At 46.9% G+C, this 25,246-nt stretch overlaps 1 protein-coding gene across 1 annotated transcript in view; it reads right to left on the reverse strand.

Moving 5' to 3' along the window:
• Nucleotides 1–25,246, reverse strand: part of WDR33 (WD repeat domain 33) — a 1,021,886-nt gene that overhangs the window by 704,818 nt on the left and 291,822 nt on the right. Inside the window, exons 5-6 of the mRNA XM_085634920.1 lie at nucleotides 17,693–17,788; nucleotides 17,068–17,219 (exon numbers count right to left, since the gene is read on the reverse strand). Of these exons, the coding sequence (XP_085491046.1) occupies nucleotides 17,068–17,219; nucleotides 17,693–17,788 (248 nt within the window). The remainder of the gene's footprint in view (nucleotides 1–17,067; nucleotides 17,220–17,692; nucleotides 17,789–25,246) is intronic.

Below are 25,246 nucleotides of genomic sequence, written 5' to 3' on the forward strand. Positions count from 1 at the left end.
GAGTGAGAGAGTGAGAGAGTGAGAGAGTGAGAGAGTGAGAGAGAGAGAGAGAGAGAGAGAGAGAGAGAGAGAGAGAGAGAGAGAGAGACTCACCCAGCATGAGAGAAATAAGTCATGACCAAGAATACCCCATCCAAAGATTCCTAGAGGGATTGACATTCCCCAGGTTCCAGAATGATGGCCAGAACGATTTGGAGGCAGACATTATGGTGGAAGAAAGGTGTGTACTGAATCGCGATATGCCATATAACAAACCCTGGAACAGATGGGCTCCAGTTTTTCTACTGTGCATTTACTGCCCCGCTGTCGGTGAATCTGCTGGAAGTATTCAGTGAGGCCCGCAGTTGGGGTCAGCTTCAGCAGTACATGAGGGAGGTAGTCATAATTATGTTGCCCAAGCTTGATACAGACGCTTTATTACATGGGTCCTATAGTCCATTGTCTATGATAAACGGGGATGTGAAAATATTAGCAAATCTATTGGCCAGTGGAGTTAAACCCACAATAGGGGCTCTGGTGCATGAGGACCAATGTGGGTTTATGTCCGCCAGGAGTAACATGATGAATATCGCACAACTAACCCACGTTATACATATGCTCCAAGGATCAGAGTCTTAAGGTGCTCTAGTGGCATTTGAAATGGAAAAGGCATTTGATACGGTGGATTAGGGCTAAATGGAGGTCCTTAGGAGGATGGGATTTGGGGCCAAGTTTTTGCAGATAGTAGCCCGGTTATATTTGCAGCCTACAGCCGTGTTCAAGGGAGGGTGTGTCTTGAGAAGTTGGGGGAATTGAACGGGGTACTGTCTCAGGGTTTCTGCTGGGAAAGAACACTGTGGCTACGGATAACAGAACGGCAGAATGTAGAGTCTCAGCCTCGTCACTACTGGTAGGCCCAAATTAGACTAGCTCACAGTGCCTCACCTGCACTCCTAACCTTCTCAGAGTAGCAGGTGGTTTTGGCAAACCCAAAACATGGACCTCTAGTCTACAAAGAAACCGTGGAAACTGATCAACCATACTAAAAAAAACGAAAGGCATGAAGGAAGTTTACAATATATTTTTTCCAAGGTATCAGTCTATTTTGAAGCAGCTGTGTTGTGATAAGTAGACAAAACTAAGCAACATAATCAGCATTACTTGCAGGCTGTATATAATAATGAACCACTGTAAGAAAGTGCCCTCTTTTGTATGTTTGCCCCCACTTTTTGCTAAACTGCGGATGTACTTTCAGTGTGCCCTGGGTTCCTGCCAAACAGGTATACAGGGCCTATGTTCTTTCCCTAAACTGCATTAAAAACAACACCCAATTGGCACCCTTTGGTCACAGGCAAGTCCCTTGTAAATGGCACCACAGGTACCAAGGCTACAAAGGGCACTGTGGCCAGGGAAGGCCTCTAAGGGCTGCAGCACTTATTTTGACACCCTTAGAGGGCCTGTACCAGTACACTCACACACTGCCTTTGCAGGCTGTGAGTTTTGGTGCAGAACAAAGTTAAAAGTCGACATGGAACACATCTCTGTTAGCCATGCCTACAACCCACCGCCCTGGCATAGATCAGTCGCCCCTCTAGCTGGGTGCACTATACCAGTGGTGAGGGGACAGGTGCATGTGCTCTGTACCCCTACAGTGTCTAAGCCAATTCTTAGACATTGTAAGTGCAGTAATGCCACTAAGAGTATATGGTGCTGGAGTTGGTCATTACGAACGCCACAGCATCATAGTGGCTTTGAGAATTGGGAAGTTTGGTATGAAACTTCTCAGCACATTAAACCCACACTGATGCCCTTTGTGGGATTTAATGAAAATGCACTCAGAGAGCATCTTAGAGATGCCCCCTCAAAAACAAGCATTTGCAATGTAATAGGTCTCGCATTTACACGAGTTTAAGCAATTGGCAATGTAAATGACTGCCTTTTATTTATGTTCAAAAAACTAAAATAAAAGGCATTGTCATTTGCAATGTCAATAGCTCAAACTCGCGTAAATGCGAGACCTATTGCATTGCAAATGCTTGTTGTGTTTTTCTTTTCTGTTCCCTACAGACCGCACTGGTGGATCGCACACCTAAAAAGTACAGAAGCTGTAGCTGTCTGTGAAAGGATTTGCTGATAGCCAGCCCCTGTGCCTCCTATACACTTTTAGTTATGTTATTTTTTTTCTCGACAGAGTAAAGAAACTGCATCAAAGTGTTTAGAATGTGCACGCAGTGTGTTCTTAAGCATACTAAAAGCGTGAACGAAATCTGAACAAAACTGTAAACAGAGTACATACAAAATTGTTAGCAATATATTTTTCACGTGACTTACTAATGGGCAGTGTTTTGTGAATTGCGAGCCATATAATGCAGCAGTAAAAAAAACACTTAAATGTATCTGTGTTATACATTGCAAGAGATGTAATTATATTTGCAATGCGTGGTGCGCTCCGCGCTGTGTGCAGTAAGTTACTTTCATTATAGGAAGGGAAAGGGTTTTTTCAAGGAATAACGCTACCCCCTTCCTCGCGCCGGGCCCCCGGTGCAGAGAGCAGAGAGAGAGCTGTGCCCTTCCGGTAAAACTGTAATGCACTGACTCGTGTGCGAAGATGAACGTCAGTAGTCAGTATTATGGTGCCGAATTATGATAAGTTGATGAAAGTTAGAGCAACCCTGCGGGCCCGTGTGCAGATTTTCTGTGAATAATGATATTGAGTAGAGTACATGACCAGCCTCACTGACTCACGAAGGATGATGAGATAGAGCAGTCCTGCCTGCAGATGCTAACTTTTATCATAAGAACAGACAGGTGGCCTTTTGCGGAATGACGGTACCCCTTGTCCCCCAGCTTTCTCACTCCCACTCAGCCCCAGTGCCGAGAGCAGAGAGAGCCTGCCTGGTAAAAATGTCAGGCACTGACCTGTGAAGATAAGCTTACTACAGTGATGCCCGTAAGAGAAGACTGACACAGAGCAGCCCTGCACCGACAGGAAACAATACACCCTCCTGAGCATATGCATGCTGTTTTGAGAAGGTGTGAAATACTTAACTGCGGCTCCAACGAGACTGCCATGGCTACGCAACTACTTTGAAGCGCTTTGTGTTGTTTTGCTTGTAAAGCACACAATGTGAAGAAGAACTGTGAATGACTGGAGTGCGGCTTTAACACGAACCTAAGCAGCAAGTTTAAATGACGTGTTCGTTTGTAGTAGAAAAGCACACACTTCAATAAGACCAGCGAACTCGTTGGCTGCGGCTACTATTAAACAAGCGCGAAACCATACATTGAGTTACTAAACTAAGAAGAAAGAACGAGAAAAAAAGCTTTTTTATGTGCGTAGGAAGCATACTATAGGAAGGAGCTTAAACATTTAGATTTTTCTTCAGATTAAACGCTGGGCTCAAAAACAACAGAACACATAAATAAGTCAGAAAGCAGTATGCGTGTGAGAATAGTTGTCATTTCAGTGATAGCGCTGCCATATGAATCTATGAAAATTATTTGTGTTCTACTGTGTGCATACTGTAAACGTTACTACTTAGTACTGTGGCACTGTGTTTTTGTTTTGTACAAGGCACACTAATAGCACCTGCTGTAATTTTGGAGAGATAGCACTGCTGTCTCAGTCTCTGCACATAACTTGTGTTATTAGTACTATGGTTCCCAATTATGATAACTTCATGAAACTTTAATCAATCAACCCTCCGGCCCCGTGTGCAGATTTACTGTGAATACAATGATATTGGTCCGAGTGCATCTAAACCCGACTCACTGACTCACGAAGGATGATAAGACAGAGCAGCCCTGCGTGCAGAAGTAAACTTTTGTATGAGAATTGCCAGGTGGCCTCTGAGGAATGACGGTACCCCCTTGTTTGTACAAGGCATACTGATAGCACATGCTGCAATTTTGGAGAGCTAGCACTGCTGTCTCAGTCTTTGCACATTACTTGTGGTATTAAAAAGGATAGTGCTGCTGTCTTTGTGCTGAGATATGACTCTGCATGTCATAATAGTTATGGTATTATGAGCGATAGCGCAGCTATATTAATCTTTGCGCATCACTTGCAGCAGCACAAACAGGGAAATGAGAGTCCCACAGGTCTTTTGCAGCAGCCAGCCCCTTTGATTATAAAATTACATCTTAGATGTTGCAGATGTAAACCTGACCTTAAGGATAACGAGACACAGCCCTGCACCTTCATATTTAAGGTGCCTGTGTCTTGAATTAGGAGAGTTTGCATTTTATCTGCAATGCGTTGTGCGCTCCCCGCTGTGTGCAGTAAGTTACTTTCATTGTGGGAAGGGACAGGGGTTTTTTAAGGAATAACGCTAACCCCTTCCTCGCGCCGGGCCCCAGTGCAGAGAGCAGAGAGAGAGCTGTGCCCTTCCGGTAAAACTGTTATGCACTGACTCGTGTGCGATGATGAACCTTACCAGTTAGTACCATGGTGCCAATTATGATAACTTCATGAAACTTAAATCAAGCAACCCTGCGGCCCCGTGTTCAGATTTACTGTGAATACAATGATATTGGTCCGAGTGCATATAAACCCGACTCACAAAGGATGATGAGACAGAGCAACCCTGCGTGCAGATGTAAACTTTTGTATGAGAATGGACAGGTGGCCTCTGAGGAATGACGGTACCCCCTTGTTTGTACAAGGCACACTAAAAGCACATGCTGTAATTTTCACTGTAGCAGTGACCTGGTTTGTTTTTAAAAAAATAAGACCTTTGGCCTCACGCTGTTTGTTCATTTGCATCTCACTGATGCTGGGAACAAAGAGATTGCAATCTTTACTGCCGATCTTTACTGCCGTGCGGCCCGCGAAAGTGAAAGCAAACGAGTGCTTTCAGGCCTCCAAATAGTGCGCGCGCCCGGCCGGCGCACATGCACTGTATTTGGAGGCCTGAAAGCACTCGTTTGCACTTCCAGATCCCCCATCTACAAAAGCTCTTGCGAGAGCAACGCTAAAGCGCTGTCTCAGGCGAGACCTAATGATCTAACTAGTGTCCTGGCTGAGTGGCTGCTCGCCAGCTGCCACCACCAGACATGTTTCTGAACCCCTGGGTCGAGAGCCTGCTGTTCCAGGGGGACTGAAACAATGCACATCCTGGGACGAGGTGCCAAGCCTCCTCCCCCAGGATGGGCAGGGTCCACAATGGGAAGCTTCAAAGGCTTGCCGCCATTGTGAGCTACCCCAGTCCTTTGCTGCTTCCCGGGGAAGGGGGGGGGAGAGAGAATCGGCTGGAAAACCAAGTGAGGACAGGAGGTGTGCCCACCTTTCAAAACCCCACCCCTCAGGAGGGGGAGGCAAGGTGAAGCACAACTCAGTCCCCGCCATCTTGCAGATGGGGGACCCAACCAGAGTGATGCATATGCCCCTCTCCCACTGGAGGATGGCATAAGAGGAGTTGAACCCACCCCAAGTAAGGGACCCATTGGCCCCAACCTTTACCCATCTGTAAAGCTCCTAAGTCTAGTATTTAGGGGCAACCCTCAACCTTGTCTCCTCAGACAAGAATCAACAAGAAGAGAAGGACCAAAGAACCTGTGCTGAACTAAGTAGAGGACGATTGTCACTGACTTGCCACAGCCCTACCGGCCTGTCCCCACCTTGAACTTGCTCCAGCAAAATCCCTGTGTGTCCTGCAGCCAGCAACCTCAAGAACCCCGAGGACCTGCCCTGCCTTCCAAGTCAAAGACTTGGTTTCCTGTGACCACCGGACTTGCTCACCCACAGACTCCAGCTCTGGTCAAATCCGCGAATCTGCATCACACTGAGGTCTCCCCGGCGATCCTGAACGGAGATCGGGTGAACTATGTCCTGCCTCTAATCTCCAAGCGAAGCCTGCAGCCTCTTCCTGGAGGATCCCCCGACCGGAGCTGGTAAGAAAACCAGAAGCCTAAAGACATCCCTGCACCAGACGTCCCATGACCTTGGGTAGCTCAACCGACCATGTCCCAGCATCCCCAGGCATCCCAACTTACCTCTCCAATCAGTGGTCACCTCCAGAAGATCCTCGCCATCGAGCCTTTGTTGCAACTGGAGAATCCCCATTGAAATCAACAGGGTACCCGACACCAAAACAGCACTCGGCACCCAGCAGGTGTACTTTGGGCGCTAATCTGGATCCTTTTGCCCTGAGCCTAAGACCAGGAGCTTTGCTCCCACAACCTTGTGGCCTGCTCGTGAACAGCCACCAACCGGAGGCCCCCTATCCCCCATTGGATAACATTGGGCCTCAGCACTCTGCACCTGTCCGCCCTAGTCCAGCTGAAGGTGTTTTGAGAGTGCATCCTTGACCCTGGGGGAACTTTGGTTCTAACCCCAGAATACCAACTCCCACAACCAAGTACTTACCTGTTAACCGATAACCACATTTTCCTCCATAAGGATATATTGACTGTTTTTCCTTGAAAACTGTTCCAAGTGTGGAGTTGGTTTTGTATAATAACTTGAAAAACTGCAAATAACTAAAAACTGCTTTACTTACCTTTTCTCTAGAAAATGTCCCAGTATGAAAGTTGAAAAAAGTAATCCATAAAGTAATCTGTAAAGTAGTCAAAAGCAATCAAACAGTAATTTCCACTGTATTGAAACGATTTACAAACCTGTAATAAAGACATTTCTAATCAGCTTGCTTGTATTGTTCAACCTGCCTTGAAAAGTACCATTTACACGTACCTGTACCAGGCTTGCTTGGTTCTAGAAAATAAATAACTAAATAATATTTTTTATACAAACAAATTGGTCAGAGTTCAGTCCTTGAGTGTGTGACATCATTTGCTACCCGAGTGTGTACAACAAATGCTTAACACTAGCCTCTGATACTGCTCGCCCACACTACCAAAAATAGAAAGTAAGGTGCTATCTACTTTTACCTCTACCTACCTTTGGGGTTTCACTGGACTGTGCACATATACCTCATTTTGGTACAGTATATAGAGAGCCAGCTTCCTACAACAACCCAACCATGGTAACAAATGGACAATTTACTTACCTTCAGTAGCACCTTATCTGGTAGAGACATGATCTAGCCGCAGATTCATTACCTTTTAACTCCCAAGCGTCAGGCTGGATCCGGAAATTGTTTTGATAGCAGTACCCCCTGCGTGCCAGGAGATGGCGTGACGTAGTCAGCGTTCTGTTTGTCGTGATGTCCGCGACAACATAACCGCTATTCAGGCGCGCGGACGTCAGTACTTTTCACAACTTTCCAGGCGAGAAGCGCAGAGCCATGAAGTGACTGATCATGGTGTATTAAAAGGATAACTAGGGTCTTGAAGGGGGAACAACCCTGACACTAAAAGCAATTCCACAGTGCACGAAGGATGGGTGGGATGGTAAGGAATCTGCAGCTAGATCATGTCGCTACCAGATAAGGCATTAATGAAGGTAAGTACCTTGTTCATCTGATTGACACATCTAGCCGCAGATTTCTTACCTTTGAACAGATACCCAAGCAATACCTTACCCGGAGGTGGACTAAGAAAAACCTTAAAACGAGGAAATACTGCAAGAGAAAACTGCCAAACAGGCCCTCCCTGCGAATCTGAGAATCCAGCCAATAGTGTCTGGCGAACGTGTGTACAGATGCCCCCATGAGGCAGCTTAGCAGAGATCAGCAATTGGGACACTGAGCTTGAGCGCCGTGGTGGCCGTCTTCATCTTCAGGAGGTTTTTTTCGTTCGTAAGACATAGCAAATTTTGATACAGAGGATAAACCAGCATGATATGGTACTCTTTTGGACAGCATGCCCCTTCTTTGCTCCCAAGTACCCTATAAAGAGTTGGTCATTCACCCAGAACTCTTTAGAGCGATCAAGGTAGAAAGAGAACGCTCTTTTTGGGTCCAGACAGTGGAGACGCTCCTCTTCCTTAGAAGGAAGCGGAAGTGCATAGAAAGGGGGCAGAGTAACATACTGTCCCAGATGGAAGGGTGTTCTCACCTTAGGGAGGAAAGATGCCCTAGATCGGAGTATCACTTTGTACAGAAAGACGGTCAGGTAAGGAGGCTGTGATGACCGTGCATGCAGTTCGCTCACTCTCCTGGCAGAGGTGATTGCCACCAAAAAGACTGTTTTGATAGTGAGCAGTCAAAGGGCAGTTGCGCAGCAGCTCAAACGGTGCGCACATCAAGGAGGTAAGGACAAAATTAAGGTCCCACTGTGGACAAATAAAAGGGGAAGGGGAAAACAAAATTGCTTAACTCCTTCAAAAATCTCTGCACAAGAGTGGATTCAAAAAGTGAAGTCTGATCATGCTGCCGAAGAAAGGCAGATAGGGCCGAAAAGTAGCCCTTGAGAGTGCCCAGAGCAGAGACCTGCAGGGCTAAGGAAAGAATTAACAGAAGAACAGCTTACAGAGAGGCAGATAAGGGGTCAATAGACATTTCTGTACAATATTTACAAAATGTGTCCATCAACAGGCATATACCGACTTTGTGTAGAGACGCCTGGCTGCCAGAATAACTTTGGCGACTTCAGCAGGAAGGTCAAAAGCTGTCAATTGTCGCCAGTTAATCTCCACGCAAGGAGGCGGAGAGTGGACAGAAGCTCTGGATACCAGACTCTCCGTACCCAGTCTGGAGCCACAAGAACGACTTATGCCCAATCGCTCCTGACCTTCTTGCGCACTCTGGGCAGGAGTGCTATGGGCGGAAAGGCGTACAGGAGGACAGAGCTTCACTCACAACAGAAAGTCACCAAGCGAGAGCTGCCTTGGAAACTACAATGCGCAAAATTGCTGATATTGCGTGTTCTCTTCGGAGGCGAACAGATCTATCCAAGGCTCTCCCCACTGTTGAAAGAGTCCTTGTACCACCTCTGGATGGAGACGCCACTCGGGATTCGCAAGGCACCGTCAATTGAGTTAGTCTGCTCTTGCAATCAGAGAACTGGCCAGATGCTGAACCGCCAGGGAACTGCCCAGCTGTTCAAGCCAAGTCCAGAGATGCAGGGCTGCTTGACAGAGAATCCACAACCCCACACCTCCGTTTGTTGCAGTACCACATGGCGGAAGTGTTGTCCGTGAACGCCTAACTAGCCTTCCCTTAAGTGATGGTAAAAAGGCTTTCAGTGCCAATCGGATCACGCAAAGCTCCAACAGGTTGATATGGAGACCGGTTTCTGCCAGAGACTGGAGTCCTTTCATCTCCACATCTCCCAGATGGCCGCCCCATCCCAGAAGAGACGCATCTGCCACTACTGTGTGATCTGAGTGGGGAAGGGAGAGGGGTCTGCCTCTGACCCAACCGTGGTTTGTTAGCCACCACTGCAAGTCTTTTGCAGTGCCTTTCAAAATCTGAACCAGGTCAGTGAGATTTCCAACATTCTGTGCCCATTGTAACTTCAGGTCCCACTGCAGAGCCCACATGTGCCATCTGGCATGGTCCACAAGCAAGTTGCACGAGGCCACGAGTCCCAACAGCCTCAGTCATTCTCCCCAAAATCCAGGATAGAGGCTGAAATATCTGTATCATAGCCTGAATATTCTGGACTCGCTGCTCACAAGGATAAGCCCCAAACTGCAACATGACCAGAATCGCTCCGATGAAAGGGAGTGTGAGAGGGAGTCAGGTGTGACTTCGGCACATTGATAGTGAACCCCAGCAAGTGCAGGTAGATTGCCGTAGTCTGAAGGTGTGAGACGACTGCCTGGTACGAGCCCGCCTTCAACAGCCAGTCGTAGATATAGGGGGGAGACTGGAACCCCTTCTCTTCGCAGAGGGGCTGCAACCACCGCCATGATGTTTGCTAACACACGAGGGGCACTGGTGAGGCCAAAAGGGAGCACAGCAAACTGAAAGTGCTTGTGGACCACCGTAAACAGCAGGTAGCGACGATGGGCAGGCAGGAAGGGGATATGAAAATAGGCGTTCTGCAAGTCCAGCGCTACCATCCGGTCTCCCAGGTCCAGGGCAGACAGGAAATGAGAAAGGGTGAGCATCCTGAACCTATCTTTTTGAGGGAGTAGTTGAGGGCTCTGAGGTCGAGGACAAGACTAAGGCCTCCAACCTTCTTTAGAACCAGAAAATAGCAGGAACAACAATTGCAGCCTATTTCTGGCCCGGGAACCCTCTCTATAGCTCCCTTGGTCAACAGTGCGGACGTCCTTGCGGAGTAGGACAAGGTGACCCTCCGTCAGCCGATCGTAAGCTGGAGGCATGGATGAAGGGGTGGTCTCGAAGGGTAGGGAGTAGTAGCCTCTTCAAACTATGTTCAACACCCACCTGTTTGAGGTGATGTACCGCCAGTGGTGGTGATGAGGATGTATTCTGCCACCAATGGGATGTGTATGATCCAGGGTTAGGAAGGTTTTGTGGTGGAGGAGGGGATTGTGGCTTGGCTCTACTTCTAGCCACCCGAACGTCGGGTGAACTGCGTCTACAGCTCCGCACCGGTTGCTGAATTTGCAGGACTCTCGAGCTGGAGTGGGGTTGGCGTGGTTGGAAGCCCCTTTCATAGCCACGAAAGGAGCAAAAAGACATGCCGGGTTGTGGTGGTGTGGCCTAAGGACTTGGCCGTAGCCCATGATTCCTTAAAATGTTCAAGCGCTGCATCTGCTTAGTCTCCGCAGCGACTGAAGCCATCAAAGGGTATGTCCATAAGATTAGCCTGGACATCCCCTTAAAATCCAGACGTCCTCAGTCAGGCGAGGTGCTGATGGCCATTTCGAAGGCAATCTCTCTGCCTAGCGAGTTTGTCGTGTCCAAGCCACAGCGGATGGAGAACTTCGCTGCATCTCTCATGTCTGAAATAGCTTGGGAGAGCAGAATACAGTACTCCTCTAACAGTCTGGGCAGCACCTGCGCAACCGTATCCCATATAGAATGTGAATAACGGCCCAAAAGGCATGCAGTGTTCACAGACTGCAATACTAGGCTGGCAGAAGAGAAAATTTTCTTCCCGAAGCTTTAGATCCTTTTGTATTCCCTGTCTGGAGATGCGTCACGGGAAGTGGAAGCTTTGACCACCAAACTTTGTGAGGTGGGGTGGGCAGTGAGGATAGCTGGGGGACCCCGTGCAGGGCGATGGCAGGGGGCAATCGTTCTGGTCACAGCAGCCCCTGTGCTGGGCTTGGACCAGGTCCCCAGAAGAACGTCCATAAAGGCCTAGTTGAAAGGAAGCAAGGGTTTTGAGGCAGAGACACCAGACTGCAGGACCTCTGTCAAGACGTTAGTCTTGACGGCCACTGTAGAAAGGTGCAGGTCTAAGACCACCGCAGCCCTATGCACCCCTATTACAAATCATGCGCCCTCCTCCGTAGCCAGGTTAGGGTGAGACAGCATGCCAGAATCTGGGGCGGTGTCCAGGCCGCTGACATCACCCAGTTCCTCATACCAGTCCGAATCTTGAGGTTGCGAGATTTGCAAGAGATACTGCTGCCCCTCCCAATCCTCCTCACCCATTCCTAACCCTTCAGAATAGGGCAGATCGAACACCATGGAGCGGTACAGCTCCGTGTCATCCAGAACGACAATTGGGGAGGCACCGTGAGGACCTCGGCGTCGGACGCAGCGCCAGGTAAAGTCACTGAGGTACGACTGGCACCGGTCCGGACCCAGGGACGGGTCCAGTGGGAGGCCGTAACAGGAGCCGGCGATGTGGAACCCAGGGGGTCTCCATCTGAACCTGCGGGACAGAAGGGCGTGCCGGTAGGATCAGGCCGCCCAAATGTGGTGCACATGGCATCATAACATTTTTAGTTCGATGGAGGTCCTTCCCGGCCCCGGAAAGGAAGGGAAACACATAGCCAACCTAGGCACCCGCTTCGCGAAGCGGGCCTCAAACGCCATCGCTCCTCCGTCTCGTCACGCAACAGACGGGGCGAAGTCAAAGCACGTTTCTACTTCTTGTGCTTTTTGTGGTGCCTCTTATCTGACCGCAATGACTTTGAAGAAAAGGACTTCGGAGTGGTGCTAAGCCCTTCCACTCGAGTGGGAACAAGGCAACCTCCGTGGTGCCAGATGCCGGGCTGCGATCAGCTTTAGGGACCGCTCCGTCAAAGACTTCGGCGCCATGGCCTGGCGAATGGAGCACGACTGTCGTGGTCACGCTCTAGGCACCACAGAGGCACCAGGTGGGGGTCCGTAACCGACATGGCACAGTGGCAGACACAAATCTGAACAGGTTTCCCTATATAACAGTGGCAGACACTGCACAGCTTAAACCCAGGTCTTCTTGCTAGGCATCCCTTCACAACAAAAGGAGTTAAAAAATAAAAGTCTGGCAAATAATGAGTGGGTTAGTGCTCTTTGACGGATCTGTGCTGGCTGACGCGGGAAGAAAAAACGGAAGTCAGCGCACCAGAGTGGCGGTTATATTGATGACGCAAACATCACACGGAGCAAACCGACACCATTTACTGGACAGCAGGGGTACTGCTATCAAAAATCTTCTGGATCCAGCCGGACGCCTGAGAGTTCAAAGTTATGGAATTTGCAGCTAGAGGTCTCTATCGGATATAATTGGCTAGGCCTACCCTCACTATGTGAGAACATGGATAGATTAGTGATCTGAGATTAGCAACAGACCGCATAACTGGTGTGTGTAGTTAAATGGTCCGCAACATACGTGTAAACTCAGTTTACGCAAGGCTTCTGCATCCATTCCAGGGACCGGCCTCTCTGCTGGAATTCTCCTCTCTGCCCCTCAAGGGGGCGAGGCACAGTTGATATGATAAGAACTACTGTGTTGCAAAACTGCTGCTGTGCTCTTGTGTTAGGACTAAAAATCTTTAGGAGATGTTGCTGACCGGGCACAGGAAATCAGTACACCATGTTGTTAGACCTTGCACACAATTATCAGGCTGAATCCCAAGAAGAGTTACTAAATAATAAGTAACATTACAACATGACTGTACAAAGCCTAGGCAGCCTAAATCATCTAATACACAAAACTAAGGGAGAACCAAAGTGGGCCCAAAAGGAAATCACTACACCCCCTCCTTGGTCTGGAAAGTAACTTAAATGGCCAAGAGGTCCAAGTAGGAGGAGGGCTGCGGTCTCGCCCCAGTTGAGTAGAAAGCGGATGTCGTCGGTGGCGGCGAAGAGTAAGGTCTCCATGCTGCTGTTGCCGTGAAAGCCAGAGAGGGAGGTGTCCATGGCGTGCTTAACTTGGATGATGTCTGAGAGTTGGGCGTTGATGGCCTTCTCGATGATCTTGGCTAGGAAGGGGAGAAAGGAGATGAGTCAAAGTTCTTGTGGTCTGTCGGGTACGAGGACAGCTTCTTCAGCAGGGGGTGATCTCTGCGTATTTCCAGTCGTCAAGGAAGGTGGTGGTATTGATGGAGCAGTTGATGTTGCGAAGAAGAGGTGCAATGACGGTGGCTGCTCTGTGGAAGATGTGGTACGGGCAAGGATCGGACGGGGCTTCTGAGTGGATGCTCTTCATTGTCTTGTGTTTCCTCGGTTGTGAGCGAGGTCCAGCTGAGCACGGTCTGTTAGGGTGCGGAGGGGATGCATGCAGTAGTGGCAGGGTCTAGGGTGTCAAAGCGGTCTTAAATATACCTGTTCTTATGGTGGAAAAAGGTGTAGAGTTTGTTGCAGAGGTCTTGGGAGGGTGAGACGTCTGTGGTCTCGCTGTTGGGCTTGCCGAACTCCTTGGCAATGGCGAAGAGTTGGCTGCTGTTGTGCGTGTTGGCGTGTATTCGGACTTATGCCGTTTAATGGTTTTGAGGAGGAAGTGGTGGGCAGTGACGGCGGATTTGAAGGTTGCCTGGTGCTTTGTTGTTCCTCCATCTCTTCTCAAGTAGTCTGCAGGTGCGTCTGGACTCCTGGAGGGCGGGAGTGAACCAGCTGGCTTTCTTGGAGTGTTGCTTGCCTGGTCTCCTCTTGAGGGGTGCCAGAGTTTCAGCGCAATTGGAGATCCATCGGTGGAGCTGGCATGCTGTGGTGTTGGCATCCGTTGGCAGAGTGGTTGTGCTGAGGGAGTCGAGGAGAATTTCTTTGGTAGCCTTCATCCAGCTGCGATGGTGGGGGGCAAGGACGACAGTGGTGTACGGTGGGTGTGGCGAAGGCAACATGCACGCAGTGGTAGTTGGTCCAGGAGAGTTTGGTGGTGGGACTGCATCGGAAGTTCCAGCTGGAGAAGACAGGGTCGAGCATATGTATGGCTGTTTGGTCGGTGCGGTGACTAGCTGCTTAAGTCAGACGTTAGCGAGGTTTTCCAGTAGGGAGGTGGGTTTCTGGTCAATGGGGCTGTCCATGTGGAAATAAAGGTCTCCGAGTAGGATGTAGTCTGTGAATGCGAGAGCGTGGCGTGCAATTAAGTCTATGATGGCATCAGTGAAGGGCAGTCAGGGCCGGGGGGCATGTAGACAAGAGTGCCACGGACTATGGTGTTGGTCTGGATCTGGAAATGTTCCATGGTAGTCGTTGGGTCGTTCGAGTGCGTGGTCAGTCGATGGGTGTTCTTGTGGACAATGGCAATGCCTCCTCCTGGGCGGCCCTTGCAGGTGATTTTGTAGCCGTCGTGGACAGCGATGGTTGTTTCGGAGCAGGGGTTAGTCCACGTTTGGGTGAGGAAATCGATGTCAGGAGAGAGAGCGCGGAGGAGGTCAAAGATTTTTGTGGGGTGTTTGTGGAGGGATCGCACCTTGAGGAGGAAACAGTTGAGCCGGTTGGGTGAAGTGTTGGTCAGCTGGGCGGCAGGAAAAGCTGGTATGTTGGTGTGGGTGAAATCATTGTTGCAGTTACAGCAGGCGAAGGGTGTTCAGTGATGCTAGGTGGCAGGCAGCATGGTATCCAGGATTGAGGGCGAGCAGCGTACTGGTGTCATAGTGCTGAAAGATCTGAGAACCAGGGTCACAGGCTCTGGGCACCTTCGAGGCACTAACGGGCGCAGACGGGCTTGCATTTTGCGCACCAGCGGCGCACTCTCTACCCCCATTAAGTAGTGCTGCGGGGGAGGGGGGGCTGGAGAGATGGGAAAATAAAGGACACTGGTGGATCGCAGGGGTGACGAAGGGGAAAACAGGTGGGAAAAGGAAAGAAAGGCAAAGCCAAAAGGCAGAGGCAGAAAATTGTGGAAAAAACAGAACAGCAGAAAGACAGAAAACGCAGAAAGAGATATAAAAAGCAGAATGACAGAAAACGCAGAAAGAGACAGAAAAAGCCGAGAGACAGAAAAAGCCGAGAGACAGAAGGGCAGCCCTAGCAGCAGAGCAGACGCTCTACCACTAGACCACCAGGGATGAGTTGTAGGCAGAAGCCCACAGGTGGAGGAGGGCTACGAACTCCTGACCTCCGGGTCAGCAGCAACGGTAATAGCAGAAGCTACCAGATGGTGCTGAGCTCTGAAAGGAGCTAGTCTACTAAAAGGATAGTGGATTGCACTTTAACTGCACAGCAGCTGCCAATAAGTAGTGCGGTGGGGGGCTGGACAGCTGGGAGGCAGGAAAACATGGGGAGCAAGGTGGGACACTTGAGGGAGCTATGCCGCAGGGGATCGCAGGGGCGACAAAGGTGAGGAAAGAAAGGCAAAGGCAGAAAATTGTAGAGAGACAGAAAAAGCAAAGAGACAGAAAAAGCAGAAAGAGTCAGAAGGACAGTCCTAGCAGCAGAACAGAGACGCTCTGCCACTAGACCACCAGGGGTGAGTCGTAGGCAGGGATCTGCGGATGATGGAGGGTCTCCAACTCCTGAACTCCAGGTCAGCAGCAGCAACAGGAACAGCAGCAGCTACCAGACAGAGCTGCGCTGGTAAAGGAGCAAGTCCACTAAAAGTTGAATTGTTGTTGAAGTTGAACTGTTGAAATGTAGTATAATTAGGTCTATCAGAATATTTTAACTGGATTTTATAAGAATGTTCATTCAATTTGACCATTGTATTTATGACATTGTGTTTTTTCTTGCGCATGTATCTTTTATGGATTGAAAATATGAAATAAACAATTACTACTACTACTCTTTGAACAGCCCTCCTCATCCACTCTATGGCTTCACCCACAATCACTCTAAAGAACCTCCCAATATCGCCTAATGCCCACATTTAGCTTAGGATAGCAAACAACCTGGAAAACAGCTACAATGTCATGGAAGGTTTCTATGATGTACAACAACTGATGGTCCACATGTACCTCAGCATTAATGGAGACAAAATTGCAACCATGCTCTTGGACATCAGTCCTCATTCAGCCTGCTCCAGGTCATGAATACAACCATATGTTGACGTCTCAAGAGGACTGCGCAACACAAAGAACAAACATTGGAGGTCAACAGGAGACATAAATAAAGAACCGATGCTATCAGTACGAGTCAGATGCTCCACGACCTAATATGGTGAAAACAGATTAGGAGTTGTAGTGTGGATTTAAAGTAGTCCATTTTTCCTTTCTTCTTCTGAATTGACCAGGTGTAATTTGCATGGTTTCCCAGCCAACATTCTACTTGAGTGGAAAGCTGCATGGCAAAAGAATAAAATCTTAATTCTCATATAAAGGCCTATGCAGTTGTGTCGATTCACATGCAATAACTAAATTCCCCGAAAAATTAGAGGAACCTATTTGGTGTAAGGATTGCCAAATATTGGAATCATCACAAATGGTGGCATGTTGATGCGTTGGTACACTCTGTTCAACTGTAATTCATTGATTCGCATGAATTGGGTCAGATCCTGGTGCATTCCAAAGCAGTATGGGGAGATCGTCCTCAATCACCAACCTGTGCTGCAATGCAGGACTTCACTTTATTTAGCTTTTATTTTGTGAGAATGCTGCAAGATTTTTATTCTGGAAAAAGATTTTTTATTTTCATGCTGTATATTTTATTCAGAGTTTGGATAGTTACCATCAAACTAAATCTTTTATTTGGAATGAAATATTCTCGGCTTACAGAATGCAGAAAATGGATCATACACAAGGTCACTACAAAGGAATTAAACCAGCATGAAATCCGGAAGAAATGTACATGACAGGCACATGACAGAGGCAAAACCGGTACAAAAAGAGAGGCAATGACTAGATTGCTACAAAGACAGGCTTGTCTATGACCAAATAGTGTGCCGTACCCAAAAATACACATGGAGCAGAGGCCAAAAAGGCCAATATACACTACATAAAATGGTAGATTTGGTAGAAACCTGGCCTCTCTAATCGGCTCCTTGTGTGCCTGGAACATCTTCACATTATTCATGTTGGACTGCCAATATTTCACATATCCACCATGATCTGCCGTCAGCATCCACATGTCGTTGTGCGACCAGGTCATGGCTCTCACTGGACTGTCATGAGCCTGTGACAGAGGTAAAGTAGGATGGAAATTAACAGAATGAGAGTACATATTGTGAGGAAGAGAAAATTGTTTTCCATAATCAAGGATGTGGATACTAAACATTTGTAGGAGATTTAAAAAAAGAATTACAGTCTTGAATCAGGACAGAAAAAAAACACCATTTGCACTGCTGCACAGCAGGATGCAGCACATTCTCACTAGCAAAGGCATACACTAGGAGTCTCATCATCTGGTTCAAAAGAAATATCGGGCTACATGACAATACATAGGAACATTAAAAAGCCACACCATTGTTGCAAAAATGGTTCATATATGAAATTCACAAGAGGGAGTAATGTAGGGGAATACTAAAAGAATAAAGGAAAGAAATTTGCACAGTGATTGACAACATGCTAACAACCAGCACGCACAATCATTTCAACACACCCAACGGAGCACTTGTAGCACATCTATGGTCAGATAATGAAACTAACCTGTAAAATCGTTTCAAAGTTAAATGTCAGACCATTCCACAAAGTGAACTCTCCACTTGATGCTCCAGTGACTAAGCGTCGTCCTTCAGGAGTCCACTGCAGAGGGTTGAGAAATTGAATACTCAGCCGATGAGAAATAGCAAGCGGATCAGGTCTTACAATAAAAGTCAATACTTAACAATAGATGTGGCATGCATTTAGATTAAAGATTCACAAGCTGTGCAAAATTCTACAATACTTGAAACACCTTAAGCCTATAATGCCACTCACCTCAACAGCAACTCTGGATTTAATTTTTGGTTTTAAGGTAGTTTATGAGGTATACATATGCACATTAAGGATGTGGCTGCATTTGAAAATGCAACTTGTTGCTCCATTACTTCTCAGTGAAACCTGGTGGGTCATAGACTCAAATTATGCAACCAGCTAAATGATTGAAGTTACAGTAAAGAGGTCTTTTTGTAGGCAAATCGGACTAGCTTTAGGCAAGAATCAGCTTCACTACAAGGTGACCTTCGCAGGAGCATTAAAACAAAAACATAACATGGCAATGAATGTCCTATTACAGATTCTTGAATTTTATATTCATCAGTGCAATGCCAAAATGTTAACATTCAGAAACATTATAGTGCTTCACATATGTATTAAGCTAAATACATAAAAAATGCCCACGTAAAAGTTCTTTCTAGTAATTTCATCTTATTGGCAGCTATTTATTAGTCAAGATGTAACTGGTATGCTGTACATTGTACAAATTGTAATGATAGGGTCACAAGGTAGACAGGGGATACTAGGACCCAGTCCAGTGAGCTGTAGATCATTTGTCACTTGGGTCTTGGGGCCAGTCCTACTATGGCTCTGCATACTGGGCCAAGTACAACCCCTTCTGCAGCGGACTTTTAGGATACAGAGGGTGAGCAGTCACCAGCGTCTCAGAGAGGCAGTGTGGTATGCTCGACCTAACCATTCAACGATCAACCAACAGAGACAAAAATGACAATGTCCAGCTCAGTGCTGTCTTTAAAGGAAAATTAATTACTTTTCATCACACAATAGTACTAAATACTACAAGATGCAATATGTTTTACACCTTAGTATCCCCGAGTGGATTCCTCTTCATGGCACTACACATTCCACAAATCCTCTCTACTACTCCTTTACAGGTGGCCACAATCTTTGAGAAATAAGTATATAGAGAGAGGCAAGAATAGGTGTAGCTTTTTGTTCTCACAGTCAAATACTAAGTGTTCAGTCCAGTCTCTAGCGGTACTGACATGGCAGGTTCAAGTCATCGATCGGCCCTTAGAGGCTCATGTGACCCTCCAGCGTATCTACCGCAGGGACCATGGTGAGAAGCAAGTTCACTGAATCTTGGGAAACTTGAAACTTTAACTGACTGGGGTAATTTGGGTCCGACTTTTATACACAACTCCTACACCAGGGATGTGCGATCCACTGTCTCAAACTGTAAAACAGCTTTGGGATAGTTCTCCTTTCAAGTTGTCTCCTCAGGCTGCTCACCACTCCAATCTGGAGCAGCCACAACAAAGGAATAAAAAGGTGTGAGATTACTGCATCTGATTTTAATTAGCCTAACCGAAGAAGTAATCTAGACAGAAAAAAGCACTGGCAAAGCACATAGGTCATGCCTAGGCAACAGCAATCGGCTTTAGAGCTATGCTTTAGCCATAATATTGTACACCAGAGTGGCTGCTTTTCAGCAAGGCTAAAAGTTAGTTGAGGAGAGCGGCATAGAGTGTAAGTGTGGCACGGCGAAGAGTAGATTGCCATAGAGTGGAGCGATAGGAGTTGTGTAAAGGGGCATACAGTTGTGGTTTAGAATGCATTGGCACAGTATGTTGCAAAGTATAGTGGCATTGCTTGTAGCGATAAAGAAGAGTGACGTAAAGTGCAGTGGTGTAAAGTGCACTGGCATAGAATGCAGTAGTGCAGAGCAAGGAGTGGCGCAGAGTGTTGCGCAAAGTGTAATTGAGCAAAGTGGCGTAGTGTAGTGGGGCGGAGTACAGTGGTGTAGAGTAGAGTAGACTACAGTGGCAGTGTAGTGGCACAGAGTGGGCTGCTGTAGAGTGCATTGGCAGAGTGTTGCTGAGGTTAGTGGTGTAGAGTGCAGCAGCATAGAATTCAGCGGTGTACAATACATTGTCAAAGAATGCAGTAGTGTTGAAGAGAGTGGTGCAGAGTAGATTGGCATAGAGTTCAGTGTTGTAGAATACAATGGTGTAGAGTGCAGTGGACCAGAGTATAGTAGAGTGGCGTAGACTGGCAGAGGGTACAGTGAAAGTGATGCTGAGTGCAGTGGCGTAAAGTGCAAAGTAGTGGCAGTGTTCAGTGGCAGAGTGAGGCACCATTTTTAACGGGAGACCTGGGGGAACGCTGGGTGGTGGGGAACGCTGGGTGAGTGAGTTCAGCGATGGGTGCGACCGTCCACCAACACCAGATCTGTCAGTTGCCCCTGGGCCTGGTTCCACTGGCGCGCTAAGCACTCTTGGAGTGGACGCATCTGGAGTCTTGCATGAGGCACTATGAAAATGCAAGAGGCCATCATCCCTATGAGTTGCATAAACACTCTTGCTGGGAGAGTGTGTTGAAGTATGAATTTTTGACGCAGAGCCTGTATGTTCGCAATCCTGGCAGGATTGGGATAGGCTATGGCTTTTGAGGTGTCTATGGTGGCACCGAGATATTGTTTTGTGTGTGATGGTATCAGGTGGGACTTTTGGTGGTTCACCGTGAAACCTAGCTGGTGAAGTTGTTGGATTGTAGCGGCGTTGTGGTGCACACATTGGTCGTAGGACGTGGCTTTTATTAGCCAGTCGTCCAAATATGGGAAGACGTGAATGTGCTGTCTTCTGAGGTGTGCCGCCACTACCGCTAGGCACTTGGTGAATACCCTTGGTGCTGTTGTGACCCCGAACGGGAGCACCTTGAACTGGTAGTGTTGCCCATCCACTACAAATCTGAGGTACTTTCTGTGAGCATGGTGTACTGGGATGTGAAAGTATGCGTCTTTCAAGTCCAGTGTGGTGAGAAAGTCGTTCTGGGAGAGGAATGGAAGAACCTGTTGAAGGGTTACCATGTGAAAATGGTCTGAATGTATGTAAGTGTTTAGAGGTCTGAGATCTAGAATAGGTCGTAGTCGTCGTCTCTTTTTGGAATGAGAAAGTACAGGGAGTTAACCCCTAAATTTTGCTGACTGATGGGGACTTGCTCTATGGCTTGTTTTTGCAGGAGGGAGATTACCTCCTGTTTCAGTAACGTGGCATGTCCTTGTGACATTGGGCGTTGCCTGGGTGGAATGTTTGGGGGGGGGGGGGGGGTAGATGTTAATTCTAGGCAGTACCCTGAATGAATAATTTGGGTCACCCATCTGTCTGAGGTGATGGTCTCCCAGACGTTAAGGAAATTTGTATTCTGCCCCCGACCGGAGTAGGATGGTCTGGAGGGAGCGGGGGAAGTCATTGGGTAGGCGGTGTGGCAGAGCGGGCGGTATTTGTTTTGCCTCTGCCTTTATTATTATTGCCTCTATAGCCGCCTCTTTGATAACTCTTTCTGAAGGTGGACTGAGGAGGGGATTTGTAGGGACGTGGATGCGCTATCTGAGGAGTAGCCTCTACCCGTGCCCGGAAAGGAAGAGCGGCGAAAGGATCGCCTAGGAGTGTGTGACTGTAGGGCTCCCATGGATTTCGCCGTATCAGTGTCTCTTCATCTTCGAGGGCTTCATCAACTTTTGGACCAAATAAATGTTGTTGATCAAATGGGTGGTTCAATATGGAGGCTTGCACCTCAGGTTTAAAGCCTGGAACTCTAAGTCAGGCGTGGCGACGGAGGACGACACTGGTGTTTATGGCCCTGGAGGCTGTATCTGCCGCATCTAGGGCACAGCGTATAGAGGTATTAGTTATAGTTTTCCCCTCTTGGATCAATTCATTAGCCCCATTTCTGTATTTTTCAGGGAGATGGTGCATGATGGTTTCTAGCTCATCATAATGCGCTCTGTCGTATCTGGCAAATAGCGCTTGAGTGTTGGCGATACGCCATATATTGGCGGCTTGTGACGCAGTGCGCTTCCCGGACGCGTCTAGGACCTTGGACTCTGTCAGGTGGTGGTGCTTCGCCTGACGCCTGAGAATTTGATCTCTTCCTAGCTGTAGATACCACTAAGGAATCCAGTGGTGCAGGGCCTTTAATGTATGCAGGATCTGTGGGGGCGGCTTTATATTTTTTCTCTATACTTGGGTTTAGGACCCTAGCTCTAACTGGGTCTTTAAAAACCTCTGGTGCATGTTTGATTACTCCTTTTAGCATAGGTAGTATAGCAGTAGACCTATGTGCAGTATCGAAGGTGTCTAGGAGAAAATCTTCCTCCACTGGGTCAGAATGTAGCTCTACCCCGTGGTAATGTGCTGCCCTCTGTAGTAGGTGGTGAAAACCTAACGAGTCTTCTGGTGGGGATGGCCTGGATGGATAAAAGGTCATCCTGTGGGATATCTGGGATGTCAGGATTGTTATAGTCATCCCATGGGTCTGGGGATCCAGTAGGGGTGGGGTCTTGTGGCACATCTGCTGGATCGTAGTAAGGGTCCCCTTGATCATCATGGTCTGGAGAAAGGGTCGGTGAGCGATGAGGCAGAAGTGGAGAAGGTGGAGGTGGGGAGGGTGGAGGGGGTGGAGGAGGTGGGGAAGGCACTCTGAAAGGGGAGGTAGCAGTGTCCTTCCTCTTTGGAGGTGAAGGTGGAGCTGGTTTGTCCAAATGTCTCTTTTTTGAAGACAGAGTCAAATGTCCAGTTTTTGGATCCTTGGTAAGTATCTTTTGCAGAGGATCCGGTGTGAATAGTTCTTGCGACACTGGTTGTTCGGTCGGCGCCGAGGTTTTCGGGGCAGACTGCTTTTTAGGCTTGTCTGTGCCGTGCTTTTTTTCTGAAGAATCTCGATGAGCGAGGATTTTGCGTCGATCGTTGAACTGGAAAAGTTCGGAACCGGAGCGCGAAGTATTACATCCGAGCCCGATGGCAGAAAAAAACAATCTGAGGATGGAGCCGAAGCCCAAGCGCAATACGAACCAAAGGAGGAGTCACCAACCTCGTGACTTCCAAAGACTTTCCAAGAGGAAAAACAAACTGCAAACATCCGGGCCCAACGCCAGATGGCGCTCTATGCACAGTGTATAATCTGCATCGAACAGTGGGTTATTCCCCTAGACCATTTATTATTACTGGGAGGCATCCTGCCACCATGTTTATTTCTACGCAGTGCCTTGATAAATGCTATGAGATAGCTTTGACTGTTGAGGGTTGGAATGCCTGTTTGTTTTTGAGTATAGTAAATGTTAGTTATGTTGACTTGACTGTCTGTACCACAACCATCTTGACATATGAACAGACTAGGAAAGCTTTAATGAACTTCAAAAAGAGGTTAGCCTTCACAGGTTCATACACGTTCACCATTTTAGACTCCCAATTTGCTGGGACCAAAATATCAGTATTCTTCATGTGAAAACCAATAAATGGCAACCAATGAAATATGACATTATCCAAAGAAATGTTTTCACAGTTCTTATCTAACGCACTTTAATTGACATTTTTATTCTGAAAGTTTACTACAGGTAGCTAGGGAGTAAGCTAAAGCCCATATTGTGTCTTTGTTAGCACCGGGCAATATATTGTGTTGATTATAATTCCATCTAGTTTGTAAAGTTCAGGGTGAAGTTCAAAATGAACAGATTGACTTGTTCAGCTGTTGCCTTTCTGGAACTTCGGAAAGAACAACACTCAATGAACTTTTTTCCTGTGCAACAGAATTCAAAAGATGGGGCCATCTAGATTGAAGGCTGCCATAACCTTGCCCTTCTGTAAAAACGGAATGGTAGGTACATAGTTTTATTGCAGTAATAAAAATATTCACTCCACAATTATCAAAATAAACATCGATAACAAAAAATTGACATTAATTACAATTTAGTATTTATAAAGACAAACATTTAATTAATTTAATAAAACCAAGATTTTTAAAATAAAAATACAGTATCTAGTTGCCTCTTAAAATTGATCTTATATTGACATCATTAAAAATACTTTGCAGATGAAATCTCCTCAGAGGCAACAGCTTCGGGCAAATACATAAGTGACTAAGGGTTTCCTCTTTTTAGCCACATATACTCTTCCCTTATAGGAGCAAACGCCAAAACCTCTCAAATTCGTGGGTAGGTATATAGAACAATCGGAATCTCATAATTCCTGTTGCAATGATAAATAAGACTCAAATACCAGATCATTGTTCATTTTTTTTTTTTTTTAAATGAGACCATCTTTCACCCATTTATCAAAAAATAGGTCTTCCTTAAAATACTTTTGTGCTACTCGACATAATTAGGCTAAAGTCTCTAAAACTGATAAATCATGTACTTTAATTACCTTATTTAATGATGAGATTCAGTTTCATATTAAGCTTTTGTTGTTGTTTTTTTCCCTAAGTTCCAGGTAAATTAGGGATTTCAGGGTGGTGCGATCTGCACCTGGCACAATCACACAGATCATTCACAGTAGCTCTAACGCGGCGCAATGATAAAGACTTCAAATTCAACTACAGCCTGATGATACAGTGATTGGGAGCCGATGCTGACAGATGCACTGCATGTAGATTTTTCATTCCTAAGGCTTTTAGAGAGGGGTCTCTAGCTCTACCTCCAAATATTTTGGCAAATCTCATTACTGATTTGGTGTTAATAGTAGAGTTGAGCTTCCTGATTGCAAGATGATTCGTACAGGATAACCTGGTATTTATTGATGCTCCCAGATAATCATATTGGTTGACAGTTTTCATAATAGCATCGCCACTTTCCCAAGAATTTTTTTTGTTTGTTGTTTTCTTTCCAAACACCATGATTTATATTTTAGAATAATGTGAGAAAATGGATTGTTGGGTGAGTGGTGTCTGAACCCTGGTCAACCAACAGCCACTGTCCCTTGCAGGGTGAACAACAAAAAGTTACCTGTGATTAAACCTGAACAGCTTAGCACAAAAAGTAGGCAATGTGTGAAGTATTTATGCAGCACACAAACAGTAATGAAGTGAAAACACAAGAAAAATCCCAACCCAATTTAGAAAAATAGAGCGAACTAAAAAAAGAATTTGACACCGAAATGATAAAAATCCAATCAGTAGAATCAGAATTAATAAATTTTCAAGTTTAAGGTTTAAAATAGCACCTAAAAGAGCAAAGCAACAACCGATGAGATATAGTCGCGCAAGAACAGGTCGAGGTGAAAAGTTAAGGCAGACCACGATGATGCGCATTTCGGGTACGAGAAAGGATTGAGTTTGGTCAGCGCTTACTTTCAGACTTTGAAATTCCTGAAGAAAATGACTGAGAAAGTAATGTTCAGCGGGTGAGGGCTGCAGCAGGTGTTTGAGGATGGAACAGCGTCGTCGGATGGCATTGGGTTGAAGTTGCACTGAAGATTTCTACATTCAGGTGTAGTCGCTAAAATGGAAGCCAAAAACTCCAGTGGGACGAAGCAGAGGGCTGTAGCCAAA

Source organism: Triturus cristatus, chromosome 11, assembly GCF_964204655.1.
Source record: "Triturus cristatus chromosome 11, aTriCri1.1, whole genome shotgun sequence".
Classification (NCBI taxonomy): Eukaryota; Metazoa; Chordata; class Amphibia; order Caudata; family Salamandridae; genus Triturus; species Triturus cristatus.